This window comes from Diprion similis, chromosome 13, assembly GCF_021155765.1.
Source record: "Diprion similis isolate iyDipSimi1 chromosome 13, iyDipSimi1.1, whole genome shotgun sequence".
Classification (NCBI taxonomy): domain Eukaryota; kingdom Metazoa; phylum Arthropoda; class Insecta; order Hymenoptera; family Diprionidae; genus Diprion; species Diprion similis.
The window spans coordinates 5,239,614-5,254,204 of NC_060117.1; the positions used below are offsets into that span (position 1 = coordinate 5,239,614).

Below are 14,591 nucleotides of genomic sequence, written 5' to 3' on the forward strand. Positions count from 1 at the left end.
ATTAAAAAAATTCTAAAACGTTCTCGAAGTTTTAAAAAATAAAACCCTTAAACTGAAATTGCTAGAAGTGATTTCATTTTCTTGAATAAAATTAAAAAAAAAAAAAAAAAAAACAACAACAACTCCTAAAAATAGGTATGATTTTAGATCCCTCCCCCCCTCCCCCCCCCCCTCTAGTCAGTTAATTGGTAATGACACGTATATGCGCGAATTAAATAATTCCTCTAAATTTTGATAGATTTCGATAAAACTTGGATACCCGGAGGTTTTTTTGAGTTACCGAAACAGAATTCGAAGTGGAAAAAAAAAAAAAAATGTGAAAAATGTCTTGATTTTAATGAAACTTTTTGAAGTCGGTGAATTCGAATCTGAAGTAGAAGAAATTTGGAAATTCAGAATAGTGGATCAAATATGACGGACTGAAATGTAAAAAACCATTTGATTTTAATGAAACCTGAATATGGTTCTAAGGTTTTCGGGGTCGCTGAATACGAATATGAATTGAAAATTAGAAATGCAATATAGGGGATGCAATATGGCGGAGAAAAACGTGAAAAATTATTTGATTTCAATGAAACAAAAGCTGGTCACTGCAAGTTACGACCCCAGAGTGTGCCACGTAAAGGCTGCGATAGAATTTTACATCCCTTATCATTATTATTTTTTTTTTTTTTTTTTCTTTTTGAATTTGAGTTTTTCTCGCCAACTAAACGAATTTCTAAGTTCTCACATGAACGACAAGAAAAATTTGCTTCTTTTTGTCATGCATTGTATCAGGGATGCGTAACATCGATCGGAAACTCAATTCTATATTCGAAAACGAAAAACGTGAAAAATAGTTACAAACGATTTTCGTAGTATAGAATAGACTATATAGTTAAACATGCGTCGTTACAGTAACTAAGTTACTAACTTAATTTTCATCTTTACTTGAGATAGCGAATCACCGACGATTATTATACCGAAACGCCAGTCGAACCGGAAGACCGATAATCCTCATGGCACGTTGCACTTTCATTTTATTTCACATTTCCACCGCGTTTATACCTAGAAGTAGATAACGTAGGTTTAATTTTCCTCGAGGATATGCTGCGATGAACTTGTTGCAATCTCCGAATTGCTCGTTGTCCTGAAGAGTGAATTTAACACTCTGCATGATGCGCACGTCTAGTGTTAACTACATTCGTACATACATACAAACATACAAACATGGACGTTTCTACCTTCCATAGCTTTTTCCAAGCGATTTAGTAAGTAGGATGACGTGTTATATCCGCTGTTAAAACTGCCTCCATCACACCCCGCCTTTTCCAACATATCCGGAGCTCAGCTATCACCGGAATGAATTTTACACTACCAACCTAGAAGAGCTAGCTATTCAAGAGTCGTAAACTTTCCAACGATCATCGTTTAGACCAACTGCTTCTAAATCTAGTAAGACCTCTCAGCTGCTCTCAGCTCGGACCTAACCCTAATAACAAATCAATTGGTAACTAGTCGCCGAGGGTCCTTTACGACCGTTTTAAACCTGTCGTCAAGGGTAGGTAGATCGGAATTCCTTGGGTTCCAAGGTTCGAAAAGGTTTTGTGTTTTGATCGAGTAGAGCTCGTGACCGTGTTCTTCCTCTTTTCATGGTCCAATTGTGGAGAAAATCACTGGATTCAATTCCACCATTTCCGAGATCAAGAATAGAGTAAAACTAGTAAGTTTTTGATCGAGGTTTCAGCCAGTGAACAACGAATTCAAAAGCACGGTTTGTGATTCGGTTCATGGATATGAGCATCGAGTAAGTTGACCTGGTGATTCCAATACAGTAACTCCAAAGTGCACCTAACCTCAACGGATTTCAAAATGGTGGATCAAACTATGATCGCATGCTGCGATCGCATCGTGATAAAGCAGAGCTTTCAGTAAACAGCAGCAGAGCTTTGGAATATACGGCTAATTGGTTCTTTCGTTGAATTGCAGTTTTCTCTTGGTATCCAACCATAAACTGCACTTTGGAGTCATTTCCTTCGCCGACTCTTTATCACCGCGAGTGGCCATCATCCTGCACTTCCGTAACAGACTTATAGCTATACAGTTTCCGGTTTCAAGTCAACCTCGACGTTACTCTAATGGGCTTTTACAATTTTCATCAGGATATAGTCAGAGGAACGTGTTTTCTCTGTATCTTAACCACGATGTGAAACCATAAGATTTAATTATACTTGGAGTGCACTTGGGGTGATTATACGTACGTGCACCCTCAAACAAGGATCGACAATCCTTTGTCCTGAATTGGTTTCGAATGTATGAGAAAAAAACAAAACGAAAACAAACAAAAATAAAAAACGTCAACGGATAAAACGGATCCAGAATATGGGTACAAAATTCTCATAGAAAGAAAGTGAAGAAAAAAAAAAAAAACCAGCAAATTTCATTCTGGATATGAAGAAGGGGTTGATGATGAAAAAAGAAAAAAAAAACTAGCAAATTTCATTCTGGATATGAAGAAGGGGTTGATGAAAGAAAAAAAAAAAGAAAAAAAAAAAAACTACAGAGATGGAATGGATTCGACATAAAACTTCCGCGGCGTCTGCTTTTCCTCGCCTCCCCCCCCCCCCCCCCCCCCCCCCCCCCCCCCCCGTTACTTTCATCCAAAACGACTGTTCTAATGTCAAAGATATGCCCCGATACTGCAGCGAAACGTCGCCTAAGTATATGAGGGGACAAAGTTGCGATCCGACTCTGATAAGAAGCAAATCTAACGTGGAACGCAGCTCGTAAAATCCAGCCACTAAACTCCTTCACCCGGTGAAAATATCCAATAGAGCAGAGTTAACGTCTTGCCATCTTCCAACATTTGTACCTTTAATACGTATGTAAGTAATGCCCAGAAGATTCGATCCGACTTTAATGTGTGTTTACGTGCATTGGGTGTTCAAAAAAAAAAAAAAAAAAAAAAAAAAAAAAGTAATCACGATTTTTCAACTTGGTATCCCTGAAAATTTTCTTCAAGTTGGAAGTGAGATACTGGGGAAAATTTGGAAGATCGTTCTGATCTGATTTTTCACTTTCTAATTTTCATTTTTTTCCGATTTTTTGCTTTTTGTATTTATGAAGAATGAAAGTGAAGAAAAAACTCTGCTGGGCCCATTGAGGACCAACTTTTGTTTTTCAAACGTGACCTCGCATTTTTTATTGCATTCTCTTATTTTACATTGAAAAGTAAGGAAGATTTTTTCCGGGTCATTTTTTCTTTCGAGTCTTCCACCAGGCCCAAAATGTTATTCGGAATTTTCTCATGAAAAGAATGGCGATACGTCAATCTTTGCGATGGATTTAAAAATTTCAACGAATTCTACGATGAACAGAATCGTTCAACATTCAAGAACTTCGAGTAAGATTTTGGGCCTGTTCGAAAACGAAAACGAAAAAATGACTACAAGTAAAACTTACTCACCATTTTCCCATATGAAATTAAAAATTGGCAAAAAAAAAAAAAAAAAAAATGGAAGGTTTCGTTTGAAAAATAAAAATTGGGCCTTATTGGGCCCAAAAAAATCTCCGGTCCCAAAAATTGGGATGCTCATGTGACCTCCTCCTTCATATTCAACAACTTTTGTTGGAAACATTTTTTCAATCTAATGCTCATGTTTTCGATGTATTTGAGCATATTTTAATTCGTTAATTTCTGTATTTACAGCTATTTGATCGGACTGTACGTTCGGGACATTCTTAATTCTGCAATCTCGATTCAATTGGGCCGAGAAACGGTGCAGGTAGAATAGTTTATAGGTATCCATGCTACGCGCATAGTTGCATCAATGCATCCGCAATGTTGCATCATGTGAAGCTAATTTGCATCGCTGTCACAGCTGCAGTAACATTGCTGCAACTGTTCTGAGACGTGATCTCGGCACATTGCAAATAGAGAAACGTGCTCGCCATACCATTCAAAAGCGTTGATATTTTACAATTTTTATAAAGACGATCGTTGACAGTTTTTGGCAAGAAATTTAAACACGATCATCAAGATTTTTTAACATTGAAATAAGTTGCTTAAATTCGCAATGAATATTTATTCCGCGATGTTTAAACAAGTAGATAAATTTCTGATATTCCAAAAATCTTACAAATATTCTACACATAAATCGGCGATTACGATTGTCGATAAAACCGATAATAAATAAATGATTGTTTATTTTATTTATTATTCTTAACCATCAAATTTTTGTTTGATGTATAAAGAAACGAAATTTAATGAAAAATGAGGAAATTTTTACGCTCAATCATAAAGTGGCTTAAGATTGTTTGAGTTTATTTTATTTTATTTGTATTTTCGTTTGTTTTTTTAATTTTTTTTTTTTTTTTCATCGTTGACAGACGTTACGATTTTTCCATTCGTCTCGATTTCATTTTACTCCCACGCATCGATCAAAATCGTTGGACTGAATATTTGCAGTTCATCGTTTCCTATAAATATTGTCAAATATTCGACGTTTTTTTTCTTCATTCCTCTCGTTTACCGTGATATCTAAATCACGTGAAAAATTTGTGGATATTTTCAAAAAAAAATTTAACTCGAATATCAAACGATTCATATTGTGTTAATATTTTTTTCAAAATTTTCCTAACCTCATCTGTTTTCAAATTCTCTGAAAAATTCGCTACGAGTCGCTGAAGACGTAACGATTTTTAAAAACTATCGTAATAATGAAAAAGTCGATAATAGAAGAAACATAAAAAAAACACAAGAAAATAACAAACAATCAATTTATAATCCAAATATAAATTAAATGAAGAACGAAAATTACGACTGTTAAAATTCTTTTACTTAGAAAACACAAATTTTTCATCAAATTTTGCAATTTTTTCACAGTTCTGATACATTGTTTTTTTTTTTTTTTTTTTTTTTTTTTTTTTGCGCAGTGCATTGCCGATAAATTAATAATTGAATCAGCACGTGCATTCGACGTGTGCGAAATTGGAAAAGCGCGAATTTTGCAATACACGATATTTCCGCGGCAATAACTTGAATCCCTGTCTCTTCCGGCCTTCGACAGAAATAATTTCAACCATGTGATAAAAAAAAAATTGAAAAAACTACTGGCAACTGACTCCGATCGTGAAATTAATTCGCGGTGTATTATTGTACTGCTATTTTCGCTGGTTAAAAAATTTGTAATTCAAACATTCAACAAGTATCAAATTGAGTTCCCTCTTTGAACCACAGAAACGATATTTAAAATAAATAAAATAAAAATCTCAAAGTGAATAAATAAATAAGAAAAAATTAACAAAAATAAAATCAGCGACAGAGAAATTATGACTAACAATTTAATCGGCGATTCGTCGAAAAAATCACATCAGTTTTTGGTATCGCGGTTCAAATTTTCAAGATTTTCAAAAAACTGGTTAGGTTAGGTTAGGTTTAGATATCATTCGCTCAGGTTAGGTTAGGTGTAGGTATTATTTGGTTAAGTTAGGTTAGCTTAGGTTAGGTGTAGATATTATTTTGTTAGGTTAGGTTAGGTTAGTTTTCGGTGTAGGTATTATTTTGTTAGGTTAGGTTAGGTTAGGTTAGGTGTAGGTATTATTTTGTTAGGTTAGGTTAGATTAGGTGTAGGTATTCTTTTGTTAAGTTAGGTTAGGTGTAGATATTATTTTGTTAGGTTAGGTTAGGTGTAGGTATTATTTGGTCAGGTTGGGTTAGGTGTAGATATTATTTTGTTAGGTTAGGTTAGGTGTAGGTATTATTTGGTCAGGTTGGGTTAGGTGTAGATATTATTTGGTTAGGTTAGGTTAGGTTAGGTTTCGGTGTAGGTATTATTTGGTCAGGTTAGGTTAGGCGTAGATATTATTCGGTCAGGTTTTTAGCGCATTTGGAAATTGAAAATTCTAATCGAGGACTAACGAATGAAAGCAGACAAGTAAATAACCCAAGACTCACACATGTGTTCGCCCAGCGCCCAAATTTCCGGCCTGGAGTTGACTTCCACGAGGACTGTCGGAGCGCAGACGAGAAGCACGCAGAGATCAGCGACACTCAGGTTGACGAGGAATATGTTCGTGCTGTTTCTCATATCCTTGCCTCGGAAGACGACCAGCGGAACCTGAAAAGACAAACGTGAACGTAGAGTTTCACTTCCGGTTTTGGGAGAGGCTTTTTTTTCTATTACTGTGACATCATGAAAAAAAGCTTAATTTTTTTTTTCTTCTCTTTTCACTTGTATAAAATTTCACGGTTTATATCGATCAATCAATAATTATCAATAATTTAAAAAGTTCAATTCAATAAACCATAAAATTTTATACGACAAGTTAATTGACGAGTTTGATATCTCAAGAATCATCAATCTGAGCATCTAGGTCTAGAGGACCTCTTGTTTGTAGAAAATTCAATTTGCGGCAGAATTATTTTTCGCATTACTACAGTAAGATCGATCTCTTTTCGGAGATAAGAGCGAAAAAAAATGTTAATTTTGGCAGTAAAAATTAACTTTAGTCAACCGTAAAATCACATCTCACCAGTCTTTGTAAGTTGCACTTACGTTGTTCTAGACACATTTTAAAAGATTGTTTAATCCTGCGTAAATTGCGATTAAGAACAATGTGACAGAATAAAGTGCCGCTGAGTCACAGAATCGTGAAAAATAAGAAAAAAAAAGAAAAAAAAAAACAATAATTTTCATTCACGTGTATTTTATATGGAAAATCTTTTCACACCCATGGAAAGTACCTACTTAATATCAATATCAAGGGCTGTAACTTTTAGGAAATTATTTTTTCGACGTATCCAACAAAATTTTTGATTGGGACTAGAAAAGTAAAAAAAAAAAAAATCAACTTAAAAAATTCACCCTGATATTATTATATATGTATAAATAGCCCCAATTGCGAATATTACAAGCGATTGAATTTCAGTTTTCAGCTATTAAATAAGAATTTTGTGAGATTAGAAAATGACAAAATACGACGCAATTTCTTTTTTTTTTTTTCTCTAATTTTATTCGTTCATTTTTTTTCTTTTTTTCTTTTTTGTAGAAACTATTCAAACACCGAAGGGACACGGAGTAGAAAAAAATAAAATAAAAACCATACGAAAAAAAAAAAAAAAAAAATAAGGATACATCGAGTAATGAAATTCAAGGCACGGGAGGCTTATGGCTTATTGCCATTATTATTGTCATTATTATTGTTATTATTATTATTATTATTATTATTATTGTTCGGTCGAGCCTTTTCGAAGCGTGCCTACCTACAGCTTTTGAATTATTCCTGTAAAGCCGGGTGTCGCCTTTAACCGGAGATATTCTAGGTGAGGTCGTGTAATCCGGCGAGCTGCACTGTCACGGGGCTCTGATTTGTGGACGAAATATATTACCGAGGTTCTAAACGGTAGGTGCGCACGCGCGGAACGGAGCGAAGCGCAAAGAAGCCAAGAAGAAAAAAAGAGATACTTTACTGACTCGTCGTCGAGCCCCCGCTCCGCCGGGTGAAAGTCATCGAAAGAATTTTGCTGGATCTGCGGATTCTCACCGTTTTTAGAAAAATTGCCTCAACATTTAGTTCATATATTGTATATACGTATATTAGGGTGGCGCAAAAAAACCGACTATTTTTTTTTTTTTTTTTGAGTCTCGCGTGACAAAATGTTAGTTTTTGATGTTTTAAGAGCACACTCCAAAAGACAGTTCGAAAAAAAAATTTTTTCAAAGGTCGCTCCACATTTTTTAAAACGTCAGAAATTGTAAAAAATCGATTTTTAAATTTTTAAAATTTTTTTTCTCGTTACGGTACAATTTTATAGACAAAAAAAAAAAACAAGTTTTCGAAAGTTTCAGTTCAAAATTTGAATTTTGAAAGGTCGCTCATAATTTTTTTTCAATTTTTCGGTGCATTTCTTTAGATCTTTTCGAGCGACCTTCTAATATTCGTATAAAAATTTCATAAATTTTTTTTTCTTTAATTTAGTAAGAAAGAATCGATAACAATACACCACGACATGAATTAAAAATCAAACAAAATACTGAAAATACAATTTTTTTAATTTAATTTTTTGACAATTTTTGACGGTTCAAAAAATTTGGAGCGACCTCTTAGAATTTTTTTTTTGAGCTGTCCTTTGGAGTGGGCTCTTAAAACATCAAAAACTAACATTTTGTTACACGAGACTCACAAAAAAAAAAAAAAATTATTCGGTTTTTTTTGCGCCACGACGACGGTTGACGATTTTCATACGTCATAGCGGATTTTTGAAATTTTTTTTTTAGATTTTTCGGAACTGTTTTACGATTTTACGTAAAAAAAAAATCTTGCGCAAAATTTGAACAAGTTCTCAACAATCTCGTGTGAAGTATGAAAATGTGTCAGCAACTATCCATAGTTAAAACGACTCCTGCAACTAATTTTTTTGGAATTTCTCTTCGAAAGTAGCTCAAAAAAAGTATTTCGGAAAAATCTCTCCACTTCAGTTCTGAGCTTGAAAATTTTTATATCCGACACGTGATTTTTCAGAAATTTTTTTGATTTTTAAATCGTATCGATCAATAAGATGGTTTTGAAAAATTGTAGAAAATTCGGGTATGAAAAAAAAAAAAAAAAAAAAAAAAAAAAACTAGTGCTTGAAAATATTAACAAATTTATGTCGGATAATAATAATAATGACATAAAAGAATTTTTTCTCCGATTGGATTTGAAGTATAAAATTATTATTCACAACAGACTAAGAATAAACAAATTTCTTTTTTTCTCAAATAATTTCGATTGTATATTTTATAGATCTATTTTAAATTTGTTAAATATTTTTCTCAAACATTCTAAGAGTTCGTTAAATTATTCGGACATCTAAATACGATTGAAAAAAATATTTTCAAAATTAGCAAACAAAGTTTCGTAAGATTGTTGAAAATTAAATTTGTTCAACGATCTTCTTAAGATTCTGTGTGAAAAAAAAATTTTTAGTTCTTCCAAAATTTCTACCAAATATTTCTAAGAAATTCGAAACTTTTCAAAAACTTCGTTTAAACAAATTAACTGAGATTCTGAAAAATGACTGAAAAAGAAAAAAAGAAAAGAAAAATCGTTAAAAAATTATCAGGACCGGTAATTCGTGCAGGTAAAAAGTACATTCCACGAAAAATCTACTGTACATACATCGACCGATACGGAGTAAACAATTTATACGATTCCGAGTATTCATTAAGTTGGCTATAAATTTTCAACTCGGTCAAACTGTGATAGGAATTCCTGTAGGGTTGTACGAAAATATTTATCCAACGCAGTAATAGTGCGATAATAATCTCTTTGGACAGTGATAAACAGAAAAGTGTCGTTATATGTTTGCCAAAGTGTGTGACGAGTGAAAAAACGCTGAGATGATTAGGGACGTGAAACCAAAAGAGGAAAAGTAAGAAAAAAAAAAAGCAATAAAACAAACAATTCATAGAATTTTACATTTTTTATAAACTGAAAAAATACCATTTTAATCGAAAACCAACAATCCAAATCAAAAAAATGGTCACCGATTCGGAAATATAATTAATGAATTAAATTCAACGTGAGTAAATTTTTTCACTGTTTTTAAATTTTTTCGTAAAAATCTGTTTCTTCGATTAAATAATTTTCGATACCGTTTTTACTTCGCAACATAAATTTTTCTTTAAAATTTTTGACAATTGTAAATTTTCTTTCCCGATTCTCGTCGAAATTCTTACAATCAAATCTAATCAAATTCATTCACAGCCTTTCAACCCTTGTATGTATATAAGAAAATAAAATTTTTTTTGTTCCTTTTCGTTTGTTTTTTTTGTGTTTTCTTTTTCAACGTTTTCGTTCAAACCGCAAGCCTGAAATACTTTTGAGAATTGAATTTGCAGGTGGGAGAGTGGGGGGGGGGGGGGGGGGGGGGGGGGGATGGAAAATCGAGTCGCCGTCAAGGAATTTCACACTTGCGGTGAAATAAGTTGTCGACGTCGAGTTTATTACACGAACGTTTCCGTCGAGCCTGAGAAATTCTTGGAGCATTGTTCGTTGCGCGGCATATTGTTATGTATAATTTATGGCACATTATAACGAGGCGTGGCTGGAGTTTCAGCTTATTCCAAGCTTTGGCTAGCTTCAGTTTAGGAAGTTTATCACCCGGCAATTCGACTTTGGCAGTAATTAGGGAAGTATGAAGAAAGGTTTGGGCTTGATTGTCAGGAGAAAAATTTTACCAACAACAAATTGCAACAAAATCAAAAACTGAACAATGATAATTTACAATGAGTACAAATTTTTTTTTTTTCTCCATTTTATAATAAAATTTTCTCACACGATGTTGCATCGATGAACGAAAAAAAAAAATGATGATAATAATAATAATAATAATAATTCAATTGCCACACGAAAGAAATTTTCAATCGAAATATCGCTAAGATGATGATATTTTTATCGAAATATGCGCGTTGAACTGGATTTGAAAAAAAAAAGGAAAAAATTTAAAAATTATCCTCCCCCCCCCCCCCCCTCCAGACGAGAAATCAAAAAAAAAATAAGAAAAATGGTACAGAAAATCAAAGATTATTAGTAATCGATTGAACAGATCAAAGTATTCGAGCAATTGTGTTGCTTTTTCGTTTTTTATTAAGCTAGCCTAGTTTTTATAAATTCAAACACACATTAACATGAAGAGAAAAAAAAAAAAACGAAAACTTTGAATCAATCGTGCCGCAGATCGTAATATTATTTTCCGATTTATAACGAACGATTTTGTTTAATAGGTTTCATTTGTTATCTTTTTGTATTATTAGATAAGTGTAAAATTGTTTGGAATATAATCTAAATATAAAAATATTTTCGTAAGCACGCGTGACGATCATAGAAATGATGATATGATAACACGTTAAACACGTTTCCTTCACAATCAGCATAACAATTGTTGTTTATAAACTCTGACAATGAGAGAATTTGCAATATTAATTATATCTTTATATAACAATCCATGGATATACTTTTTTCCGGGTTCATTAGCTCGACTTTTCAAACTCGGGCCAGAAAGAGTGCAAATTGAGAGTTGATGAAAAGACGATGGCCTGCTTGACTCTGAAATTCTCCTTAATGATGATTAGAGACGTGGAAATTATTATTAATTTTTTTCTCTCTCTTTTTCGAGATATACAATGAATCCGCCGAGCCGAAGCAAACTCAAAATTTTTGCAACCGGATCCCAAAATTTCAGGAATTTTTCCAAGCGAGATAAAAAAAAAGGAATAAAAAAACATTTTTGCCATCCAGTTTTTTTGTTTTTTTTTTTTGTTTTTTTTTCTCACAAGACCTTTTCGAAAAAAAATTTTCACACGAATATTGAACTTGTATCGAACTAACCAACTAATTCGTTCGTTCGACTATCTTAAACGAGTGAGTAATTTTTTTTTAGAAGCCAAAAAAAAAAAAAAAAAGCAACCAAAAAACAAAAAAAAATAAAAATAATTCTTTCTCCGTCGCACTCGTTGTTCACTCTCCTTACAACATATAAATACATGTATAGTTATAACCCATGAAAACTCACCATGAGATTACCGACGACACCCAGCACCATGACAAGGATGCAGACTATCATGGATGTCGTCCTTATGTAAGCCGGCAACATGTAAGGCATCACCGTCGCGTTTCCATATTCATTATCTGAAACACGATAAGTTTATGAAGATTTTTTCGGCTCCTCTAGATCTTTGGACAGGCAAAATCGTGTTGTTGTTGTTGTTGTTGTTGTTGTTGTTGTTGTTGTTGTTGTTGTCGTTGTTGTTTTTTTTTTTTTTTTTTTTTTTTTTTTTAAATATTTTCTTTGTGACGGTTTTATCGACGATTGAAATAGCGAGTGAAAGATTTTTTTTAAACTGTAGTTAACGATCGTATTTTAATTGCATTTCAAAGTCTTTAAAGTACGGGAGATGCAATTGTTGTTTTGAAAAAAAAAATAGAAAAAAAAAAATTTCCATTGAAAATTAGGAATTAGTAAAAAGAAAAAAAAAAAAAAAAAATCATGCGCAGCTTTTCGATAAAAATATCTTAAACAGTTTACAGCAAATTTTTTCGACGATCGATCAGATTGAGGATAAATACAAAAATCTCACGTTTCGATTTTTAAATAAATATTACCGTCAGTTTCTTTCGAAAAATTCCAAAATTCGGACGAAACAAGCCGGATAATTATACGAAAATTAATGTTAGTCAAAATTTAACTGTCATATATAGTCTAAAATTTTCATGATTTTTAATTCAATTACTTTTTTTTTTTTTTTTTTTTTTTTTTCCTCTCATTACGTCAAAACGACAGCAAATTCCATGAATATATTTAAAAAAAATTTATCGTCATTTTTGCGTGACGTTGATTATTAAAATGATAGGCGAAAATTTATTTTTCCGCATACACATGGAAATTGAGTAATGAGTTTACATAATAAAAAGTGGAACAATTTCTTGTCGTTGTTTTTTTTCCTATTTTTTTTTTTTTTCCCATCTTGTATCCTTTACTATTACCTATTTTCAGAACGAAACTAATGCGCGAAGTGAAAAACAGACAGCCCGAAAAACAATTTGCCATAGTGATATACCATGGCCTGAATATAGTAGGTAAATGAATGTGTATATATATATATACATAGAGACCTTTCTTCGGTATGAATGTATAGTCGATCCACTAAAATCGAATCGTTACCCTGTTATCGTCTCGTGAAGCGAACGAAATAGGGGGAAAAAGATGCGGTGCGATTTTTTTCGCTCTATATAGCTTTCGCATCGCGTTTCATCAATTCAATAGTAGGTACAGACTCTGAAAGCCGATCCAACAGTTCGGAAAATTTGATACAACGTTGCAAAAAAAAAAAAAAAAAAAAAAAAAAAAGCCTCAAAATATTCCTCAGTCTGATGGAAATAAGAATAATGCAAATAAATTTCGTGAAAATGGTAATTATTATTAACAAATAACAAAACACAGAAATAAGCGGCTGTAGCCTTTCCGTTTTCTCATTGTAGTTTCATCAAAATTCACGGAACAAAAAGATATGAATATCGATTTTGAATTTTGAATTACAAATTCGGATTCGTGATTGAGGATTCGATAAAGCCCTTGGATGTCATATTACGTGAAAATATGACGCCTTTTTTTTTTTTTTTTTAAGCACTGTAATGGATCTACCATCATCATAAATTTTGGAATTTTGAGACCTTGGATTCGTTGTTGGTGACCCAAAAAACTGAATAATTTTAGATTTTTTTTTTTTTTTCCCACCATATTCGATTCGCCATTTTAGATTTCACAATCTGACTTCAGATTCGTGATTAGTGATCGAAAAAACTGTCACGGTAGGAATTTTTATTCAAATCCGTTCATTTATTCTCAAAACAGCATTTTTATTTATTCGACTGTTTGGAATTTTTTTATATTTAAGTAATTTAAAAAGCACTTGACCGATCAAAGTCAAAATCTAATCAGTCATTAGTCTCAATAAAAAAGATGAATAGATAAAAAGATTTTTTTGATTTGTTTCTGAAAAGTATACAAAATATCAAAATTTTCCGTAACATATTTTATTTTGCTTCTGTTAAGAACTGTTAGAATTTGATTTTCACATTTTTTTTCCATTTTCTAATTACGATAGACACGACAATTATTTTTTACCAAGAACCTCTGAAAAAAAATTGCTGAATTTTAAAAATGCCGCTTTTTTAGTTGACCCTTTTTGACAAAAAAAAAAAAAAAAAAAAAACGATCGTCGCGCCGCCTGAAGGAGTAGCGAGTAAATTCTTGAAAAAAAAAATTAGGCTTCTCTTGAAGTGAAATCAATGCGAAAAAAAAAGTTATGCAAGAATCTGTTGACACGAGGCAAACGACTTCTCGATTTCACTTGGAATACCCCATATGTGTATATACATAACTTTTTTTCACAGTGTAATATTAATATTGTTCACCCGATTGATAAACGCTTGAAATCGAATAATACAACTAATCTCAATTCGAACAATTTTTACATAATTTTTACGATTGATCCTCGGTTTTTTGAGTTTTAATTAAATTCAAAATTTGGAAAAAAAAACTCACCTGAGGATCCCTCCAAGAGTGTAGATTCGGTGACTGCACTTGGATAGTGGGAAGAATTCAAGCCAAGAGTATCCGAAGACATGTTCGTAAACATTTTCACTATTTTCACTCTGCGCGAGTCGAGGATTCGAAAAAATGAGAAAAAAAAAAAAAAAAAATGAAAAAAAAACAACAACAAAAAAAAAAAAAACCACAAAACAAAACAACGTAGCACGTAACAAATGTATTAAATATATATTTATAATCGGATATATAAAAACGAAATAATTATCTTCGAAAATTAATCTTATCAGCCTTTTTCATGATAATCATCATTCGTCGGATTATATAATATTTTCATTATTCAATCACTGTCGATCACCACACCAAGCACATAGTATCAGGTTATATTTTTTTTTTTTTTTTCACACATTTATTTTCATCAAAATTACCGTTTCAAAAACTTTTTTATTTCAATTTTTTTCCATTTGTTTCAAAACATTTTTTTTTTTTTTTTTCACACAAATTAACGAATCGATTTTTC

At 32.3% G+C, this 14,591-nt stretch overlaps 1 protein-coding gene across 2 annotated transcripts in view; it reads right to left on the bottom strand.

Moving 5' to 3' along the window:
- The window catches only part of LOC124414087 (growth hormone secretagogue receptor type 1-like), an 80,451-nt gene extending 66,190 nt beyond the window's left edge, over positions 1-14,261 (bottom strand). The window contains exons 1-3 of one of the 2 annotated variants that reach the window (XM_046894994.1): positions 14,069-14,261; positions 11,537-11,652; positions 5,936-6,098 (exon numbers count right to left, since the gene is read on the bottom strand). In XM_046894994.1, coding sequence (XP_046750950.1) covers positions 5,936-6,098; positions 11,537-11,652; positions 14,069-14,162 — 373 coding nt within the window. In that variant the 5' untranslated portion in view covers positions 14,163-14,261. The remainder of the gene's footprint in view (positions 1-5,935; positions 6,099-11,536; positions 11,653-14,068) is intronic. The other variant, XM_046894995.1, reaches the window with a different exon arrangement.
- Positions 14,262-14,591: the final 330 nt, after the last annotated feature.